At 45.0% G+C, this 22,539-nt stretch overlaps 1 protein-coding gene across 7 annotated transcripts in view; it reads right to left on the bottom strand.

Annotated features, from left to right (window-relative positions):
- SIPA1L2 (signal induced proliferation associated 1 like 2) overlaps nt 1-22,539 on the bottom strand; it is a 220,286-nt gene that overhangs the window by 95,629 nt on the left and 102,118 nt on the right. For all 7 annotated transcript variants that reach the window (XR_009699556.1, XM_061182463.1, XM_061182497.1 and 4 more), the window contains exon 2: nt 10,754-12,465. Coding sequence is in view for 6 of the 7 variants with exons in the window: in XM_061182463.1 (XP_061038446.1) it covers nt 10,754-12,230 (1,477 nt within the window). In the remaining variant the exon portion in view is untranslated. The remainder of the gene's footprint in view (nt 1-10,753; nt 12,466-22,539) is intronic.

The raw sequence follows: 22,539 nt of genomic DNA, 5'->3' as shown, positions 1-22,539 counted from the left end.
TTGATCATTTAATTGTCAGCTCACTGCCTATCTGGGTTAAACCCATGGCTGCAGGTGGCTGCTGTCTAAGCTCCGACCTATGATGTATCTTTTGCCACTTTCTCCTCCAAACAACTGTTAAATCACCTCCCCCATTCCAGGAGTTATAAAGACATGAACAGGGAATGATGAATACATAAATGGACGAATAAAAAAAAAACAGGACATGCTTTTGCAGATAATAACATTAAGAGTCATTAGAGAACCTCAAGGAATCTCAAACTCCCTGCTAATGTTTCGTGGATCAAATTACCTAATTTGATGGGGAAAATGAGGCATTTTGGCTATGTGAATTCTCCTTTGACCAAAATTTAACCAAAGCATTGGCTAAGCTTGAAAAACCTGAGGTATTACAGTGAAAATAACATTATTAAGCATACCTTACGTAAATTAACTCATTCATCTCCCTACCTATGAGCAGGTATCCCCATTTTACAGATGGTAATACTGAAGCTGAGAAGTGCATGATGTGCTCAAGGTCACAAGCCCCTGTGACAGAGTCAGGATGCAAACTTTGGCAGTCTGGCTTCAGAGCTCTCTCATGTAAAGCAACTCAAGGGTGATGAGGTTACCGTGAAGATTTAAATTATAAAAATCAACTCATGCACAGTAAAATGAACACAACTTGAAGATGAGACAACAAATCTGTCCTGAACATAAGGACGGTATCTTGGAAGATGCAATTTTAAGAAAACCTTGAATAAAAAGTGCAAGTCTGGGGACTTCCCTGTTGGCGCCGTGCTTAAGAATCCGCCTGCCAATGCAGGGGACACGGGTTTGAGCCCTGGCCCGGGAAGATCCCACATGCTGCAGAGCAACTAAGCCCGTGCACCACAACTCCTGAGCCTGCGCTCTAGAGCCACCCACGTGCCACAACCACTGAAGCCCGCGTGCCTAGAGCCCGTGCTCCGCAACAAGAGAAGCCACCGCAATGAGAAGCCCGCGCACCACAGCGAGGAGTGGCCCCTGCTCGCCGCAACTAGAGAAAGCCCGCGCACAGCAACGGAGACCCAACGCAGCCAAAAACAAAAATAAATACATGAATGAATGAATGAATAAATTTATTTTTAAAAAAGTGCAAGTCTGGAGAAGTAAGGCAGCTATCAAAGGCTTCCTTTGATAATGCATGATTTTTAGTGTCATTGGCTACAAGAATGGGAAGGAGAAAGAAAACACTCCGAGAACAAAGAAAGGGTTCACTGCATAAAAGCTGAGAGGCCCAGATCATTACTGAGCGGAGTTGCCCAGCTTTCCTTTTATTTCTTAAGTGGGACAAAGAGCGAAGTAAATTTTGGATCTGAACAAATGCAAGGTAGGTGGGTTTTAGTAAGTTCTAGGTGCTCTGAGACCTTATCTTCCAGAGACCTTGACTTCCAGCTTTACTGCACCAGTGTTACCCAACGCCAAGTTTGCGTGCTCAATGCACAGTGAGGCCAAACAAACCCAAACGTCGGAGTTTGGAGCAGAGAAAGGTTTATTGCAGGACCATGCAAGAAGACGAGGGGCTCGTGCCCCAGAAGTCCCAAACTCCTTGAAGGGCTTCAGAGCAAAGCACTTTTAAAGGCAAGGTGAGGGAGGAGCGCAGTTAGTTGTTGCAGACTTCTTGGGGTCAGAATCCTTTGTTCTTGCAGCTGTCCATCCCATAAACCTCCAACAAGACAAATGTTATTCTCTGTTCTGCAACTTTTAATCTCTATACGAATGGGAAAGTGCTATACCTTTAAAGGTCAGAGCCTTGAGAATGGGCTCTCCTGTATATTTCAGGCTACAGGCAACATTCTTAACTTGTAGCAAAAGCAATAAAATACAAAGGCTAAAGTCAAAGAAACAGATCTAATGTGGAGGCAGATTTGTTCTTCCTTTTACACCAGTAGCAAAATGCAAGGAAGTGTTCCCAGTGAACTGCCGCCTAGGTCAAAGTATACAGAAATATTAGAGTATTAATGCCTCTTCCTAGAGAAATACGAGAGCCTCAGTTCCTCCTCAATAACTGACTGAGAACACATCTGAGGACAAAGGATGAATAGGATGAACTAGCACACAGTCCTAAAATGCTGCAGGGGGTGGGAACTGTGACCTCCCAGCACAGCATACATGCTTCCCAGCCCCCCCTACCCTCTGCCCCCTCAGCCACATGGAACCCATATGACCATAACCCACAGGCTGAATCCCGTGTGCAGCTGGGTGATTCCTCCCTGCTAAGAGCCCCCCTGGACCTCAACAGGAGTTCTGTTTGTGGAAGTACTGGCCAGGCACTAAGGTTAAGAACTGAGTTGATTGTGTCCGCTAAAGGAAGAATTTGCATCCCAGAATAGTACTATTGTTAGGTGGTACTCAGTTCCCCCATATGAATTTAATAGTGTCCAATTCGCTATTAATTTTCTTCAGTGACTGTATAAAACTAGAAGGACAAAAAAAAAAAAAAAAAAAAAAGAAGCCACCAGGCATGAAATTCAAAGCAAATGCAGCCATGCGTCACTCAGCAATGGGGTTCATTTGATATGTAAAAGTATCCTCCTGCCCACAACTGCCACATTAGTGAAACTTAAGTGAATGTGTTTGGAATGGAGTGGCAGACTTCACCAGACACCTTTCCCCCGGGGCCCACCCTGCCATATGGTTCTCTCTACTATTTTCTCTCTTCATCTTTTTAACCATTAAAATAAAGTCCTGCCCTTTAAATGCTGCTCCGGTGGTGGGGACACTAGTTTCTTTTTAGAAATAAGTCTCATACATTTAGTTAAGAACTCCTGGGAGGACAAGGATATATACTATGGAACAGGCACTGTTCTAAGCCCTTTACAGGAGATATTTTTATATTTTTATTATGATCCCATTTTTAGATGATTAACTGAGGCACAAAGAAGTTCAAGAAGTTGTCCAAAACTGAGTTGGGATGTAAACCCAAGAGTCTGATTTCAGAACAGTCTATGCTCATTACATCAAGATACGCTGCCCTGCCTGCCAGTCACAGGTCTCCAACTACAATGAGAATGGACAGACACCGCTGCCCATTGGCAAAAAGACAATTCCCCAGCCACAAAATGGTTGGTATCAAAAGGGACAAGAGGGTTATTATACATATTCTAGAAGAATCCTTTGTTTTTATTTGTTCATTTAGCAGATGTATGTACGAATAATACGCTTCAGTTAAAATATTAAGGACAAAGATTACCATTGGAGAAAAGGATAAATTTACATAGAGCTGGGTAGCAGTAGTTAAAAAAATTAGTGAACTTAAAGATTTTTACAGAAAAGAGGCCCTGGAGAGAATGCCTGGAGGTGCTGCAAATCCAGCAGCCAGGGCTGGGCCAGACACAGGAAGGGCCTTCAAGGCTTAAGGGCTGGCATCTTGGGGTATAATAAGGGAACAACAAATCTGACTCCATACTGGATGTTTCTTTTACTTTCACCTTTGTATTAATACTCTAATATTTCTGTATAGTTTGACCCATGTGGCAGTTAATTGGGAAAACTTCCTTGCATTTTGCTACTGGTGTAATAGGGAAGAACAAATCTGCCTCCATATTAGATCTGTTTCTTTGACTTTAGCCTTTGTATTTTATTGCTTTTGCTACAAGTTAAGAATGTTGCCTGTAGCCTGAAATATACAGGTTAGCCCATTCTCAAGGCTGTGCCTTTTAAGGGTCTAACACTTTTCTACTCATACAGAGATAAAAAGTTGCAGAACAGAGAATAACATTTGTCTTGCTGGAGATGTACGGGAACATGGTGACCTGACCTACGTGGACAGCTGCAAGAACAAAGGCTTCCGAGACCAAGAAGTCTGCAACAACCAGCCACACCCCTTCCCCTTCCGGTATAAAAGAAGCCTCAATTCTAACTCAAGTTAAGATGGTTCTTTGGGACACTAGTCCCCCTTCTTCTCAGTCTGCTGGCTTTCCAAGTAAAGTGGCTATTCCTTGTCCCAGCAAGTTGTTTCTTGATTTATTGGCTTGTCATGTGGTGAGCTGTGTGACCTTGGACTCGGTAATGGGGGCAGAAATGGACCGTGGAAAGGCCAGTCTTACACCCTACATTGTGGCATGGATATGGCTTCTGTTGGACACCCGGTCTGCTCAGAAGCAGCTAAACACTCTTTTCTGGAAAATTCCAACCTTTTCAAAAAGAATTCCAATCTGCCCACACCTAAGAAGTCTTGTAAAGCTACGATGGGAAGGGGAAATCAAAGAAGTTCTCTGTCCTATTCATGGGCACATGACGGAACTATAAACACTAGGGCCCCTAAGCACCAGGCAGTGGGGAGAGAAGAGGGCAAACTAAGACCCTCTTTCATACACACTACAGAGTCTGCCCCATAAAACCAATTCAGCTCTTTACAAAGGATTTCTACTAGATACGTACTTCTTTTGTTGTACTTGTCATAGAACATCCCCCCCAAAAATGAGCTGGGCACAAAGGCCTCCTTCAGAGAGTTCAGTGAAGACTTGGGAACCAGAGTGCCAAGGACATCCCAAATAGCCCCTCACAGCCACCTCACCTTAACCTGCAGATTTCAGGGGAAATTCAAAGAGACTGTCTTTGTGCATTTCAATACAGATAGCAGAAACAGTAAATTCTAGGGCTTCCCTGGTGGCACAGTGGTTAAGAATCCGCCTGCCAACGCAGGGGACACGGGTTCGAGCCCTGGTCTGGGAAGATCCCACATGCCATGGAGCAACTAAGCCCACGCGCCACAACTACTGAGCTTGCGCTCTAGAGCCCACGAGCCACAACTACTGAGCCCGTATACCACAACTACTGAAGCCTGCGCGCCTAGAGCCCACGCTCTGCAACATGAGAAGCCACTGCATTGAGAAGCCCGCACACCACAACGAAGAGTGGCCCCCGCTCGCCGCAACTAGAGAAAGCCCGAGAGCAGCAACAAAGACCCAACGCAACCAAAATAAATAAATTAAAAAAAAAAAACTAAATCTAGCTTATAAAAAAAAAAAAAAAAGAGTAAATTCTAAAGCTTAACAATTCCCCTGCCCCTCAAGGTAAGTTTGAGAACGATACTCATGGCAAGTGTGTACAGGAAGGGCCCTGGAGGTTTGGTACTTTTAAGAACTGTATCAATTTTTTTCTTTCTTCTTATTTTAAAGATTCTCATTTTAAATATATCATGAGAATTTATACCTTACATTTAAAAAAAAATGAAGTAAATGATTTTCAAATTGTTTTTGATTTATAGAAAAGCTGCAAAGATAGCAGAGTTCTCTTATACCCCTCACCCAGTTTCCTAGCTGTTACCAGCTTACATACTTTGGTATATTTGTTCAATTAATGCACTAATATTGGTATATTATTATTAACTGAAGTCCATAGTGTACTCAGATTTGTTTAGTTTTTACCTAGTGTCCTTTTTCTGTTTGAGGATCCCATCCAGGACACCACATGACATTGTCATAGGGTCTCTTTAGGGTCCTCTAGGCTGTGACAGTTTCTCAGACTCCCCCTTTTTTGATGACCGTGGCAGTTTTGAGGAGTACGGGGCAGGGATTTTGTAGAATGTGCCTCAGTTGGGATGTGTCTAATGTTTTTCCCTAAACAGACTGAGGTTATGTTTTTGGAGAGGAAGACCACAGAAATGCCATTCCCATCACATCAAGGGTACAAACCATCCACATGATTTGCCCCTGTTGATGCTGCCCTGGATCACCTGGCTGGGGCAATGTTTGCCAGGCTTCTCCCCTCTTCCCACAGTCCATCCTTTGGAGGTGAGTCACTAAGCACAGCCCACGTTCAAGTGGAGAAGGGGAAGGCCATGACTTAAATTTCTATAATTTTTCAAGGTTTATGAAATTTAAACATTTTTTTATAGCAATTGCTTTTCACGTAAAGATCTGTTGTTAAAATGAACGTTCATTAATATATTTGGCATGAGTAGTGTTGCAGGTGGAAGAAATATAGGTCTCTGTATCACTATGTTTCTGTCAAGTTGAAAGATTTTTCTTTGAAGTAAAGCAAATACAGTCATTAACTCGTCTGCCCAGATCACGGTTGGCAAATACCTGGCATCTCCCCATGCGCCCGCCGCGGATGATGATCATTGCTAATGGCTCTGAGAGTGCTGATGCAGCTGTGTACACAATGACAGAAGTACCAATGAAGGAAGCATGAGCACCCAAAGCAAGCTCCATGGAACTGGCAAGAGGAGCCTCCACTTACATCCACTTATCTGCACCAGGAAAAGCCCAGCAGGATAACGATGAAACTATTCATGGGAATGGTCTCTTTCTTATGGATTGGAGGGGTTTTCTTTCTCTTTCTTTTGCTTCCCTACCTCTCCTTATTTTCCCATAATGATCATATAGTATTTATACGCCATTTAAAAATTCTAAACCAAAAAAAAAAAAAGATAAATATTGTCAATCTTAGGATTCCCTCCACCCCCCACGTCCACAGGAACATACCTAATGCTCCCAAAGGCTCAGACACGATTCAGCCACTTTTCGCTTCACTCCTGAGTTATCAAAGAGGCGCAGCTTTATCCTTCTCTCTGGTTTGACCTCCGTTTACCCCAAAGTGACTTACTTCATCTTCTGGAGCCATTCTTGTGTGCGTGACCTGAAGCAAGGCACTGGACAGCTTTAGAACTCCTGAGCAACTCTCAGGTACACTATTGCCTAAAAAGTGCAAGACACACAGAAACCCACAGCATCCCTCCGCTGTCCGCGTGGCTCCGGCCCCAGTCACACTCCGGACAGTCAGTTGCTGGCCAGCGGCTCTGAGTGGCTCTAAGCCCCAGGAGGTCTGCTGTGCTGCAAGGGAAGCTAAAGGCAATTCAAACCAAGACCACAGGTGGAATCCCCATCTAGGGGGCCCTAGCTCCCAGGAGGGAGCCGCAGTTTCACTAGAGTTCCATGAGGGAGAGAGCGGCCTGGCACACAGCACCAGGGTCATCGCCAGCGAAAGGAAGGGACATTCGAGAGCATTCACTAAGCCTGCTACAATCCGGCTCTTTTAAAAAGCCGTTTCACTGAAGGCTACAGAGGGATTTGCCCGGACAAGCAATGCTGCCCACAGGGCACCGTGGCAGGCCACTCCCCTGCATAAATCCTTTTGCAAAGTTATTCAAAGCCGTTCAAAGACTATGTGTCATAGGACTACACCTCGACATAAGGACAGCCATTTCACGTCAACTACCCAATAAAGAGTCAACCAGGGTGATGAATTGGGCGATTGGGACTGACATGTATACACTGATGTGTATAAAACTGATGACTAATAAGAACCTGCTGTATAAAAACATAAATAAAATGAAATTTAAAAACTAAAAAAAAAAGTCAACCACCTTATTAAAGCTGAAAAGTTTACCTATGACAGTTGATGCAGGGCATCGTCACTTGGAAGAAGGGAAAGAAAGAGAGAAAGAGAGATTCAGAGAGCTGGGTCTTTTAAACCTTTCCCAGCGATTGGGAGCCATGTCATTCTTTTGAAAATGAAGTTTCACACAGAACAATGAAGAATGGAGGAAAAGAAAAGGCGCTCTGGAAAGTATCAAAAGATTCCTTGAAAGCCTGCTTCCAAAGAGAACAACTGAGTGAAGGGAAAAGAGAAAAAGGGAAAGAAAAAATCTGCAAAAATGCTCTATCTGTGCCAGTCTGCCCAGGGCCTCTGTTTTTAAACACAATGCTGTTCCTGCAACTTGTGATGTGTTGGCAGATATCAACTCCAGCGGTTGAAGCTGGTGTGAAAAATGGGGGGAAATCATTAATTTAATCATTGCACTTTATCTGGCAGACACATGCTTTTAATTGTCATCCTTGGGAAAAAGCTGGGCTCCAGTCCCACACGTAGGAGGCCTCGGCCACCTGGCCGCTGGGAATCCGGGCTGCTGCCCCTGCCTTTAGTCCTTAATGGCTCTACAGAGAGACCAGCAAGGGCCGCAGCACATGCTATTGTAGCCAATTGCATTTTGAAGTCACACAGGCCCACAGGGGAAGCGCTAAATATAGCAGGAAGCAGGCACAGTCCAGGGCTGCAGGGAGAGAGCGCAGAGTGGCAGGGCTGGGCTGGGGTCTGATTCTGTCTCCTCCTGCTCTGTCCTGGCCCCGGGTCCCATTAGCCATACAACAATCACCGTGCCCAGCACAGAACTGCAGCACACAAGACAAAGGACCTCGGGGACGGCTGTCCCGCACCTTCATTGTGCAGGCTCAGCGCAGGAGTCTAGAATTTGGCTGTCTGCCTCATTCACAGACCCAGAGTGAGCCCAGCACCCCGGAAGTGTCAAACCACACGTCTACACCCACTTACAGCTCACCGCAGGGCATCTACTCTCAGATTTTTCTTATTTATGTTTTATTGCACATTCAAATCTACCAAGTTTGATGATGTCATTTCTAAAGCCCTGGAAAATCCTCAGCAGCAAATCAGGAAAAGTGGAGGAAATAAACCACTCACAGGCAACTCTTTACAATTATCAGGAAGTGACAGAGTTCAAGAGAAAAACTACAAAAACCAGTCAAGAGAATTAAGAGAATCTAGTAACCTAAAACTATCTCGTGGAACAGACCTTAAGGACATTAAATGGATCAGATGGTGGCAACCCTGCCTGGGTCCAGAAAACATCAGTTCTTTATTCCATATACACTGTGTAGACTTAATACACTAAGATATGCAAAGGAGTACAACAAATGAGATGCTGGCACTAAGTATTTGCATAAATACGCATGTATACAGATATATACACATATACAATTTTTACATTCTGATACTGATATTTTACAGGGTGAATCGCAAACCACTTACAAAACTCAGTTAGCCAGAATGACTCATCGCCTAAGGATTTCAGGGCATAACAATTCCAACAGACTATTCTATTGCTAGCATTGACAGCCATGGCTTCATCGATTAAAAAATATCTTAAGCAGGAAGCCTATTTCTCCATGGTCTCCCTTTCCAAAAATAACTAAGTTCCACCTCGAGAGCATCCGTGAGCAGAGTTTTAGAATCCTCTGCCCCTGGATGAACAGTCCCGAGGGCCATGAGTTATTTCCGGCACAGATTAAAAAGAAGATCCAAGATTCTGTGCATTCACTGGCTGCAAGGCAGTAACATCACAATGGTGATGCTGACGCCCACCAGGAGCCAGGGCTGAGACGGGAGTGTTGGGGACACAGACAGAAAATCAAGATGTTGACAAAGTTATTTCAGTCCCATCATGTCATCCGTACAAGACCAGAAAGACGACTCAAACTATATGACCAGTCGCAATTCAAATGCCTGCTTATTTAGCTATGTTGCTTATCAACATTATATTCATTCCATTGATTTATATGATTTCATAATATTATGATTATGGATGACTGGTTAAATCTGGATTGATGCAAAAGGGGGGGGGATTATTAATTTAATAATTGCACTTGGTCCAGCTTGTAGTACAGGGGAAAAAGCACGAAGAAGGCTCTAGGGACTGAAGTGGATGGAGTGACCTCCTGAGGTTAGAGCTACACCCCGACCAACCCCAAAAAGAAACAGCTGGAATCAAAGATGGCAGGCAAGCATTCTGAAGATAGAAACCAATACTAAATAAATTCAAAGTACAGTCAGCTGGCATTCATCCACACCAGAAGGCACAGGAGGAGAGGCCCCCCGAGGCTGACTGGGCCACCTCTGCCTCCTTCGTGCTCTAAGAGGTGACACCTGGGAATGGAGGGGGGTGGCAGGTGAAACTGCAAACAGAAAACTAAGCCCCAAAGAGTATGCTGTGCTAGAAGGAAGGGGCCACGGAAGCAAGTCACACCCACTAAGAAGGCAGGGCGACAGTCCCCGCGTGTTCCATATGGCGTGTGTTACTGACGTGTGCGTGGAACACGTTTCTCTGTAGGCCTGTAAGACAGAGTGGATTCTCACGTCCCTGGAATAACTAACGACACATTGAAAGGCTGAGGATTCAACGACGTGACTTCTGAGGGATGCATCCTTCAAGGCTAAACATACAAATAGAAGTAAACATCATTTATTTTACACGTACTTAAAGAATTTCTGAAATAACAATACCAAGGAAATATTTGTATCTGAACCTTTCAGCCTATGTGTAAAACTGCAAGAAGACTAAATCTGTCTATCCTACTAATTTATACATTCATACATTCTTTCAACAAAGATTTACTTAACACTTCCACGATGTACAACAAGGCAGAAGGAGCTGTGAAGACGTAAAATTAAAAAGAGGAAGCAAAGGTGTAGGAGAAAAGTACAGAAAAAGCTAGAGGGAAAAGAACCAGAACTATCCACTGTACACAGCGTAAGAGATTATTCAGAGGAATGAAAGAGCAATGGGGTAAACCTAAATGGAGTCTGACGTCTGCGATGCTCACACGTTGGCAGAGAGAAGGAAAGAGCAGACAGTTCCACATCAGGGACTAGGGATCAGCAAAGGCAGGGAACTGGAGATGTCTAAAGAAGGGATCTGGGACATCCCTGGCGGTCCCAGAGGCTAGGACTCCGCGCTTGCACTGCAGGGGGCACGGGGTTCCATCCCTGGTTGGGGAACTAAGATCCTGCATGCTGCATGGCGTGGCCCAAAAAATTAAAAAAATAAAAAAGAAAGAAAGAAGGGATCAGTCCGGCAGCAATGGAGGCTCTGTGACACAGAACAAGCTCAGACCCAGTGGACAACGGCCTCGGACGTGCTCCGACCCAAAGCCGCATATATCACAAGGGGCCCCAGGGAAGCAGCCCCGGGACACACGGGGCCCCTTACCTTTGCCGTAGAAGAACCTGCGGTAGTAATAGGCCCCCAGGTCGATGTGCTCGATGACGTAGCGCCTGACCTTCTCCCTGTGGATTGGCTGGTTCTCCCTGGGCACCTCCAGGACCGAGACGCCCGCGTTGGTGCAGTGCGAGCTGAGTGAGGACTCGAAGGAGGAACTTTCCCCGCAACTGAAGGAGGACGAGTTGGCCCTGGACAGCGCGATCCTCCTGTCGCCCTCCCCGCCTGTCTCATTCCGAAAGTAGGGACAGCTGAGGACCAGGTCGTTGCTCTTCCCGTCACCGTCGTCGGTGTCCAGGTTCTCTTTGGAGTTGAGGTCCTCTTTGCTCCCCAGCGGGGAATCACAGCTGCCCGTCGGGCCCGCTGGCGTCTGGGTCTGGGATGCCGCCGAGGCCCCGGTGGTGATGTTCTTCCTCTTCCCCACGTTCGCCCTCGTGGCCATGGCTTCGTTGATATTAAACAAGATGCTCTGGACATCGTAATGTGCAAAACAGCGCTGGCAGTTCCAAGGGCGGACGCCCCTCTCCAGACGCCCGTCCTCCAGCTCAGAGGTGAACTTGAACGTCTCGTGCTCACTTTTCACGGTCCGCAGCTTGCGGAAGAGGGACGTTTCCATGGACTCCGCCTTCAGCCTCCGTTGGAAAGGCCTGTCCCTGTCTCTCCCCAGGAGGAGGGCACTGTCCATATAGTCTAATCCTGAGATGCTCACGAATTCGCCTCTAGAAATCTGTGCTGCGGCATGAAGGCTGGGGGAGATTGCAGGGTCGCAGGGGAAAAACTCGGGGAACCCAAACGGGGCCATCGCCTTGTGGCCGTAGTTCTCTAGCCGGTACCCTCGGAGCATAGCAAAGAAGTTCTCCCCCGACAAGCCCTGCCGGTCGATGGAAGACGTGCTCCCGTACTCCCGGTGCAGGGCGGCCCCGGTATTGGGGTTCACTGCATTTTGGTCTAAGACGTCTTCCGCGTCGATGTCGCTGATGGTGACATCACTGTTGCTCCTCTGTCTTATGGGGTGCAGTCCTCTTTGCGGAGAGTGAACGAAGATGTCTCCGATGGTATACTTCGCCTCCTCGAAGTCTAGGTCGAGCGGCTCCTCTTGCTGGCCGTCGCTCTGGTTGTTTTGCCCGTTGTGCATGATGGACGTGACACTTTCGTAGCTGGTCTGGGACCGGCTTTCCCACAGGGCCTTGCAGGTCAGCTCCTTGGAGCAGTCCTTTTTAGGAGGCCACTCAGACACCCTTGCTCTGACACCCATCTTGGGCACGGCCGGGGTACCATTAGCCGGACCGCTGTTCTCATTGGAAGTGGAAGCATTTAAGGAAGTGGTGGGTCCCATGTTGCCGTTGATGGCTTTAAATTTTCGAGCAAAATAATCATCAGACTGCATGATTCTGGGAGGACCCTTGAACTTCGAAGAGGCTCTGCCAACCTTGTGCTGCTCTTCTTGTGACTGCCTGGGGTCACTCATGTCTACCGATGACGCAGGAAGCTCCAAGTCTCGCGAGAAAGACTGATGTAAATCTAATTACATTGTTATTTCCAAAGGCTTCTTCTATAGTTGTATTTTTTCTTGGTAACCAGAAGCAAACATCCTCAGAGTATGGTTTCTCCAAAACCAACTTGCTTCTCAGTTGCTGTAATAATTTTGAACACCTCTGTCCTTTTCAAAAGCATCCCTTAAGACATCTGGCCAGTTCCTTTACCTGAATTAAAAAACAGAAAATAGCCATTAACAATCACTGTAGCTCCAGTTCAATACATTCTCCACGTGGTTTCTTATCTGCCCTTGTCTCCAATTCCCCGTAACCTGTCGTGAAGTTTCATGGTTCCGCACCGCTGTTCACACTCTCCTTCTCTCCGGAACACTCTGCCTACTCACTCTACCTGGCTGCTTAAAATTTACACCACACAATCAAGCAGTACCCTCCCACGCTCAGCCCACATCGGAGCAAGGACTGCTTCCTCTATGTTTCCATGGCATCTGCACCTACACCAATCAGAGCAGTTTCCCTTATACTCTTACTGCTGCTGTACTTATCAGTCTCCTCCACTAGCTAACTGTAAGCTCCTCTAAGCCAGGAGCTATGCCCTTCATCTCGGTATCAACATTATCTATTGATGTAACCTGGCTTAAATCAGGTAATCAAGCAACATTTCAATTAGTTATAAGAGTAACACAATGGTCATGGAATTGTTTGAGTATTCTTAAACTTTCTTTCAAACCAGTTAAACTCAAAATGTCCAGCAGCACAAAGGTCAATACCAGGCACTAACAATGAGTTTTCAGAATGCTCTCTTGCAAGCAGATAAGAACTCACAGAGATCCCCTGACAGTGAGAAGGAGTCTTCAAGAATCTGGTGTCTGAACAAGTACAACTTTATAGTTCATTACACCACTAGCAAGTTGACAAATGTGCAGGGAAGCTTAGAGATTTAAAACACAATTTACCTTTGTGTCTGGTAGAAACTTGACTTCACCAACTCTCCTCTTTAATTACAAATAATTTTTTCAATCTGTTCTATCTTTAACTAGACAAAAATATTTTCCAGGTATTACTATTTCCCGAACTCATGGCTGTCTGGGAATCTTACTGTTGGCACAAGAATAAAAAAAAAGAATGACTCTACCACGCCTGAAAATAATGATGAGAATAAAGATGTAATATAGGTGATTTCCCTCAGCCTTCACCAAAGCATAAAAAATAACTGCAATTCAGTTAGGAATAATGTTAAAATTCCAACTAGCTAAACAGTGTAAGGACTCTTTCCAATGGGTTCTTAATGACTTTGTGATGACCGTGTGGTGGTCTCCTGGAATAGCAGATATTTTCTTATGATGGCAGCTTGCTTTCTTCCCCATTGGGGGAAAAAAAAATCAGTCTGGGCATGACAACATGCTGCTTGCTCCCAGGGCGGCTTCATAACTGAGGAAATCATGATATTTTAGGGTGTGGCAAACAGGGAGGGAATGAGCAGTCAGGTGCTTCCGTGTACTCGGCGGACCAGGATATGCCCAGAGTTCTCAGAGAGAGACCAGAGCTGACGGCATCTTATCTATTTCACTTAGAAGTATTGTATTTAAAAGAACCACAGATGATTCGGAATCATAGTTATTTCCTCTATAATTTAGATTATCATCAAATCCTTTCCCGGAAACTGAAGAAAAATGACGACCGAGATACGAAAGAAAACAACTTCTTGCCTAATAGCTCTCTGTTGAAATGGTATTTGATTCACTGTAATAGGCTTCTGTATAATCTATACATTCTATTAAGTCTGCTGCTTACAGAACACTCAACACAATTTGAAAGGGTAAAAAAAGCTTCTAATGGTTGGTACAGAGCTATGTGAATTGTCAAGAGGCATTAATCTGATACCCATTTTCATTATCTAATACTAATCTGTATCCTTATTACCGAAGAAAGAACCATGCCCTGCCAAGTACCCAGTTCCAAACACTGAACAGTGACATTTCTAGAAATATAATCAGGAACTAAGTGCTCACCACCTCAAGGAATTAGAAAAAGAACAACAAAATGTACCAAAAGAAACCAGGAAAGAAGGAATGAAGAAAGATACAAGCTGGAATTAATGGAATGGCAGGGGGTAGGGGATAGAAAGAATAGACAAATCCAAAAGGTGGATTTTTTTTTTTTTTTTTGAAGAGTAAGAAAATAGATACACTCCTTCCCAAATCTGAAAAAGGGAAAGACAGACAGACAGACAGAAAGAAAGAAAGAAAGAGAGAGAAAGAAAGAAAGAGAGGATAATATTACATAAGTTTGGAAATGAGAAAGGAGACATGACCACACACATAGGAGGTATTGAAATAAATATAAGCGTAAAAGAATTATACCACAAGCAACTCTACAGCAACAAATTTAGAAACATAGAAGAAACTAAGGTTTCCTGGCAAAACACAAACTCCCCAAACCCATCCAAGAATGGAAAATTAAAATAGAGTGATTAGCACCAAAGAGAGTAGAAATATAACAATCTCTAACTAAAAATATGACCAATGTATGCACAAAATGCAAAGAGCTACCTTAACCACGACTTTGAAACCCCTTCATCCTCCCATTTATGAGACCAAATGCTATCTAAAAATGTAGCTTGTACCTTGCTTTCCTTCCTTTTCCCTGTCGTGGCACACACTGAAATACCAATGTTCCCACAGCACGTGGCAGTCAAAGCAGGAAGGTGCTCAAGGCTCGGGGCACAGCTGAGACTCTGGTCCCCCTCCCCAACTCCACCACCAGCAAACCAGCACTTCCCCTTACCAGCAGCCCACTCACACACCCCAGAAGGACGCTCTGAGTTCCAGCCACCTGCCAGGAATGTGTAAAACACAGAAACCTGAAAACTAGGATTAACACGGACAACACAGACACTGAAAAACTTGTTCTGGAAAAACTAACCATAAAGTTATCAGAGGTCACTGGGCTTGGACTCATATCTGAAAACTGGTCTTCCAAGCTTTCACATCCGTTTACATTTACAATAGTATCATTGTTTGCAACAGACAGCATTAAAACTACAAAATCTTTACTCCATAGATCTATTATAGAAATGGAAGGGCTTCCCTGGTGGCGCAGTGGTTAAGAATCCACCTGCCAATGCAGGGGACACAGGTTCAAGCCCTGGTCTGGGAAGATCCCACATGCCGTGGAGCAACTATGCCTGTGTGCCACAACTACTGAGCCTGCGCTCTAGAGCCCGCGAGCCACAGCTACTGAGCCCACATGCCACAACTACTGAAGCCCATGTGCCTAGAGCCCGTGCTCTACAACAAGAGAAGCCACTGCAATGAGAAGCCCACGTGCTGCAACCAGAGAAAAGCCCGTGCACAGCAACGAAGACCCAATGCAGCCATAAATAAATAAATAAATAAATAAATAAATTTATTAAAAAAAAAAAAAGAAATGGAAGACACCGACAACTGTCAGAAAGTAAGGATTATTACTTTAAAACATGAATGAATAATAGCAGCAAATAAAAATAGATGAACTAGTGTTGAATTTTACTATTAGACTTGCCAAAAAACACAAAAACTGTAGCAAACTCAGAGCACACAAACCCTTTGCCAAAGAAATCTTCTGAAAATATTCCTTCAGTTATGATTTTTTAATTTTGTGCGTGCGATAAGAACATTAGCTGTATCAGACGGCTTACTGGGTTTTCCTGTCTCAGATGTATTCCTCTTTCTTGTGGTAATGGGTACCGTACCTCTAAAACCATTTTGTTTATGTGGGGCTAACTCCACCCGTAACATGTGACCCAGGTTTGACCAATGCAAGTGCTGCATCTTCAGGCCAGAGTGACTGGTCCAGGGATGAACACAGGAGCCAAGCCAGGAAGGGTACCCCAACACTGGTGCTCTGACCCTCGGCAATGCCCAAGCAGCAGAGGGCTCACCTTGCCAATGGGACTGAAAATGGAAACAGCAGCACGAAGCAGGGCCAAGCGAAAGAAATGAGGACTCCTAAGGATGCGGCTCTGGAACCAGTTCCAGAATTTTCCAGCTGCTTGAGCCAACTGATCACCTTTTTTGGTATATTCAGTTTGACTTAGATTTCTGTGTTTTCCAGGCTAATTTTAAATGTCCTAAGAGACCCAGCTTCTATTCAGCTAAAGACCAAAGACAGGAAATTTGACGAACACAGCTACCGTGGCACGGTGTTGCCCAGATCGCCTGGTCAATGAATGAATGGACGGAAAGGCACAGTTCTGGCACCAGCATCCAAATCAAAACCAGAGCCTTCTGGGCAAGATCCCTGCTCTAATTCCATAATTAGATATCTTTTAACACCTTTTATGTGTGCCACTAACAATTCAAAGTGTTCAAAGCCAAAAAATTCTTAACACAGTAGCTGATTAATAAACAATCTACAGTTGCAACAGAACTCCTGCAAATCCCTTCCTGCCACCTTTTACTCCTAGCCACATTTTCTAGCTTGTTGTAGCTCCTCGAATAAATCTCTAACAACAGAATGATAGAGGGCACCTTCCTTTTAAAGATATTACTAAAATACTTATCTATTTGAACACTGTGATAAAAATAAAACACCTCAAAACAATTATAGCATTTGTTTTTTCAGGAAGATAAATTAGAAATAATAACATCATCCAATTTAAAAAGTATTATGGTTCATGGGGAAGAACTGAAATCAATGTCTTTGAAAAGTAGATGTCAAGAAGGAAGGGTACAGGCTCTGAACAGGGAGAAATGCAGAAAGGAAACAATGGAGGGAATGAAAATCTAAAGCATGAGCTGGAATGACCTCTGGAACAATCCAGAACCTAGAGGTCAGACTGTGGATGAGAGAGACAGAGACAGGCACATACATGCGTGAGTGCACACGTGCGTGCACACACACGCACGCACACACGAGACACCCTACACCAGTGAATCAATCCTGTTTGCCCTGTAGGGCCGAAGATGAGAAGTGGGGATCTGGAGCAAACATGCCTGCTTACAGGCATCTGAAACATAAGACCCCTTTGTATCTCTCATTATCTTTAGTTTTTCCCCAAGTTCTAACGTTCTGCCTGTTTCCATGAAGCATTCAGTTGAGAAGTTTCTAAAAGACCGGGATTTGCACTCTTAGTAGCGTGTACATGCATGCAATGAAGCTGTAATCTAGGAAGCATCCTGCAAATATTGTACCTGTCCCCAAATTTATTCTTTATACTCCTCAGGTATATATACATCTTTTATGTTCAAATCCACCATGAATGTCAAAAGCAGGGCGGGGAGCCATGCAGCTGACTGATGTCCAAGGGTCCCAAACTGATGGAAGGGACAGGAAAAGGATGACATTTCAGAGAAGCGTCTCGAAAGAGCAGCCTGCAGAAATTAGGGGGCTGTGACTGGCCCCCAAACAAAGCACAGAACACACAGCTACAGGTGGGCACCTCGACAGAACAGGGAAAATGCAATTTGCAAAGCACAGAACGCTCTTTACCCAAAGTCTTGAAGGGGTTTGGTGAGTCTGCGACACTACCATGAAATACGGGCCAACTATCCAGGTTGGTCCCGTCCTTGTCATCTCCTGCCCCGCTCCCCGTAGCAGCCACTGAAAGACCTTCCTGCCCCAGCATCTCAGCAAAGACCGCAGCTTCTTACTTCTCGGAGGACAAAGAAGCCAACACATTTCTTTCAGCTCTTATCATCACTTCACGAACTTACCCTCTTCTGACCCTGTCCTTCCATGTTACCCTTTGTTGACAACTTTTTTGAGACTTGCCATCTTTCCCAAGATAAAAACCCGCATTATGGCTCACCAGCCTCTTCCCAACCACCCTGCTTAATCGGAAGCATCTGCTCTCCTCCTTCCCCTCCCTCCTCCTCCACGCTGGGGCCCAGCCGTCCTCAGCGTCTTCAGGCTGCGCCCTCTCCAGGCCTGCGTCTGAGCTGCTTCCTCTAAACGCAGCATCACCTGCCAACCCTTCATCTTCATCCTGCTCATTCCCCGCCCCCCTGGCCCCGGGTGCCCCTCCACCCGCTCCGCGGCGTCCTCTACTTCCTCGTGGAAACACCCCTATCCACACCTTACCACGTGTGCCTGTTTCTCTCTCTCCGACTCTCCGCGAGGCCCCAGGGCTCTGACTGTTTTGTTCCCCACTTTATCCGCGGTGCCTCGCACAGTTTCAAGTACGTGGTAGATGGTCCATAAATATGATTAAATGAACTAACAAATTACTAAACAAATATGGCAGGCAGTCATCCTTCATAATATAAAACACTTACTATCGAAATGGCAAGCTCTTGTAGTTACAGAATCTACTGTATATCAAAAGTTTAATCATTTTGTAAAAACATGATTATTATAGAAATAGGGACAGTTGTTAACTCTTTGCAGGACACTCATACCCAAAGCCTCACAACAACAGGCTACCTTGAACCTACATTCAGCAACTGCTCCACTCGGAAAGAGAGCTTCCCACCCCCATTTCTGTACCAGCCAAATGCAGTGATGGCAGACAGGTCTTCCAACTGAACAGAAAGAAAGAATGCCGTACTTCACCTTCTAACCATCTCATCAGCAGCATCTTAGGCTAAAGGCCCGTTCCCAAACACGAAGAGCATAAGGAAACCTGCATGACCAATCCTGTCCCCTCCTGAGTCGGGCAGAGCAGCCGATGGGGTGCAGAGCTCCATTTTGCTGCAGGTGGCTGGTGCCAGCGTCCTGGAGATCTGGAAGTATGCCTGCGAATGGTATCACTCCAAAACAGGATGGCAAGAGGAAAACGTGCAATCAGAGGTCCTGGTCGAAAGGGTACCTGGGCCTCACGTCCCAGTTAGAGATGAAGGGATATGAACCCAAGAGCCCCGCACATCACGTTTTTAATGAACAGCTGTGAGTCTGCTCCTGACCTTCCTCTGTGATTTTACACCATTTCGTCATTCCAACAGATCGCAAAACACTGGTTAGGATAGCTTTCAACAGGCAAATGCAGAGTTCTCAAACGAAAATGCCATGCATTTTTCCAAGAAAAGCGAAAGTGCTATTTCATGAAATATTAAGAAAGCATTAAAATAAAGCGGACCCTGGGCTTCCCTGGTGGCGCAGTGGTTAAGAATCCACCTGCCAATGCAGGGAACAGGGGTTCGAGCCCTGGTCCGGGAAGATCCCACATGCCGTGGAGCAACTAAGCCCGTGTGCCACAACTACTGAGTCTGCGCTCTAGAGCCCGAGAGCCACAACTACAGAAGCCTGCGCGCCTAGAGCCTGTGCTCCACGACAAAAGAAGCCACCGCCATGAGAAGCCCACACACCACAGCGAAGAGTAGCCCCCGCTCGCCGCAACTAGAGAAAGCCCGCACGCAGCAACGAAGACCCAACGCAGCCAAAAATTTAAAAAATAAATAAAATAAAAATAAATAAATTTATTTTTAAAAATAAATAAAAATAAAAAATAAATAAAATAAAGCATACCCTCATACTTGCAATTATGGGCGCCACCATTACCACCTGCTCCTTCCTGCCTTAATTCTACTTAAGAGTATCTTCAATGTACTACTTTCTTAACTTTATGGATAAATGATTCACACTGCTACCTTGGTGTGGTTACAAAAAACTTAATCAAAGAAAAGGAAAAGTCCTTTAATTTCTTCCTGAGGATTTTATAAAGAGAACAGAATAATAATCTGCAGTGAGGCCTCAGTAGCATGAATAGGTCCTCTCCAGGTAACTCCCCAAACCTGGATACTGACCGTTTGCTGGGACAGAAGACACAGGGTTCATGTTAGAATCATCATCAGTTAAAAGGGATCTCAAACCTGTTTCTCCAGACAGTGTTCTTCCTTTCTTTCAGTTCATTTTCAATGTCAAGGACATCCCCCCTCTAATAGTTTCCAAGTATTCTTACATTTCATCAAATTCTATGGCTCCTGCTCCCCAGGGGGGAAAAAAAAATCAAAAATTGTCACCAGCACTCGGTGGTCACTTTAAAATCTACATGTGGACCTGTGTGATCTCACGGGTGGCAGGGCGGCCCTGAGAGAGGAAGGGCTGGAAGAGGCAGCAAAAGACCCCTCAGAGAAATGAAAGAATTTCGGAGCTGGAAGGACTGATCTGTTCTCATGCTAATGGTCTTGGTAATAATTTTTCAAGGACAGAACAGAAATGGGGAAAATGTGATATTTAAGCATAATTGTGTTTAAATAGAATGTTTTTCCAAGTTTTCCATAAGACATCAGTGAGTCTTCAAGAGCAATATTATAGTTGAGCCACTTAGCCAGGACTGCAGCTGGAGCAAATGGATTGAAAACCACAAAATGCACAACTTATGAGCCTCATTCAAGGGAAAAAATGGTTAAAGTTACATGACAGATTTATAATAAAAGTATAACTACCACAAAAACATTTATTTTTCATACGCATATGCCATCAGCTCTAATACTAACATGCATAACTCAGCAGGGAATAAAAAGAGGAACAAACGTTCCCCAGGTTCATCCTCTCTGTGGCCGGGAAGACGGTAGAGCTGAGGTGTGCTCACGCGCAAGGTCTTATCACCTGTAGTGCATTTCCCATAACATCACTAAGTTCAGGTGCATTCAGCCAGGTATTCAATGAAGTTATGACTAAAGACCTATAAAGCAATCCATTAGCTCAAATTCTTATCATGGTATAGACCACGAACATCAAGGATAGAAACAATCTGACAAATGGGCTATTATTCAATAATAATGGTCATGAATGGATATAGATGGTCCATAATAATCATACTTTGACTGCTAAGTTTTTGGTAGATCTGAACAAGAAAATTTGTTCTTAGCCATCTTTCTTGAATTAAACATTGGGATAGTACCAAAGATAAATGTTTGGAGCATGAGAATATTTTTTATCCCTGGGCATTTATTTTACAATTTATAAAAAAATTTTTTTTGGAACTATCGTTGATTTACAATATTGTGTTAGTTTTAGGTATACAGCAAAGTAATTCATACATATTCATATTTCTTTCCCATTATAGATTGGAGCATGAGAATATTAAAAAAAAAAAGCAAAATTCATCTCCTTGAGGTTTTATAACATAGAAGTAATGTATGATTTGTGAAGAATAATTCTTTTTGGGGCGAGTGGAATGTTCACGCTGGTGTTAGACCATTTTTCAAAGCGCTCCATGCTGCTCTTTGGAAGAATTTCTCAAGTGATGTCCCCAGAAAACCTGATGCCCTTGGTGTAGTTAAGGACTTTTTCATCAAAGTAAAGCAGAGACCCCAGTCAAAAGTGTCTAAAGGATTCAGTCTCCACTGGAACCCCGTATTATGACTCTACATTATCCTGAATCATAATCCGTGCTGAATAAAAGGGCCAAATCAAAGGTTTGTTAGATGGAGCCCTCGTGTGACTTTCTAAGTGAAGCGCCTATATGCTTCGCCAGAGCTGGATCCTGGTCCAGCCTATTCACTGGTGTCCCCCCGGCCCCTAGAGTCGGGCGGGGCACTTAGTTGGCACTCAGCATTAGCGTACATCCATCCATCTAAACGGAAATAGTTGCAAACCAAACTACCCCAAAGCACGGACTCAACATACCATCGGGACACACACAGAACACAATGATTCCCGATTCTCTCTTTTTGGTTTCTTTGCTGGCTCCTCCTCTCTCTTTAAGTGCTGACGCTCCTCGGGGCTTATTCTAGGCTGCCTTCGCTTTTAATTCCACCTATCTCCTTGTGCACTTCTAGCAGGGTCACGTGGATCTCCACGCTGATGACTCTGAAATCTACCCAGAGCCCCAAGATGTCTCCCATGCCACACAGCCACGCTGCGCTATGACAGCGCACGCCCTCCAGCCCAGGCCCTGGGCACCTGCTCTCCCACTGCCCAGCTCAGGAGCAGCCTTCCCATCTCCCTGCCGCCCAAGCCCGGCACCCAGGGCCCATCCTGCCCTCCCCTCACAGCCCGCGTGCAAGCTAAGACCAGTCAACTTGACCTTCTGAATGTTCTCAAATCCACGCAGACCTTGCTGTCTCGACTGCCATCAACACTCTCTTATTTCTCCTAGATTACCCCAAAACCCTTCACTACTTCCCCGTGTCCCCAGAAGAGAGCCTGACTGCTTTATGTGGCACAGGTCACTCAGGGTTTGGGTCATGAGTAGCCGTCCTGCCCCTTGTCCTGCCGCCCAGACCCCACCCCATGCCCACACGTGCTGCCCTTCATTCTCCTTTGCTCAAGGGGGTCTGCACAGGCTGCTCCCCTGCCCGAATACTCTTCAAGACTTCTTCCCTCCACTTTGCTAACAGGTGTTATTAGTGCAACCTC

Source organism: Eubalaena glacialis, chromosome 1, assembly GCF_028564815.1.
Source record: "Eubalaena glacialis isolate mEubGla1 chromosome 1, mEubGla1.1.hap2.+ XY, whole genome shotgun sequence".
Taxonomy (NCBI): domain Eukaryota; kingdom Metazoa; phylum Chordata; class Mammalia; order Artiodactyla; family Balaenidae; genus Eubalaena; species Eubalaena glacialis.
Note: the sequence above shows the minus strand (reverse complement) of the source record. Positions and strands in the feature narration are given on the sequence as shown.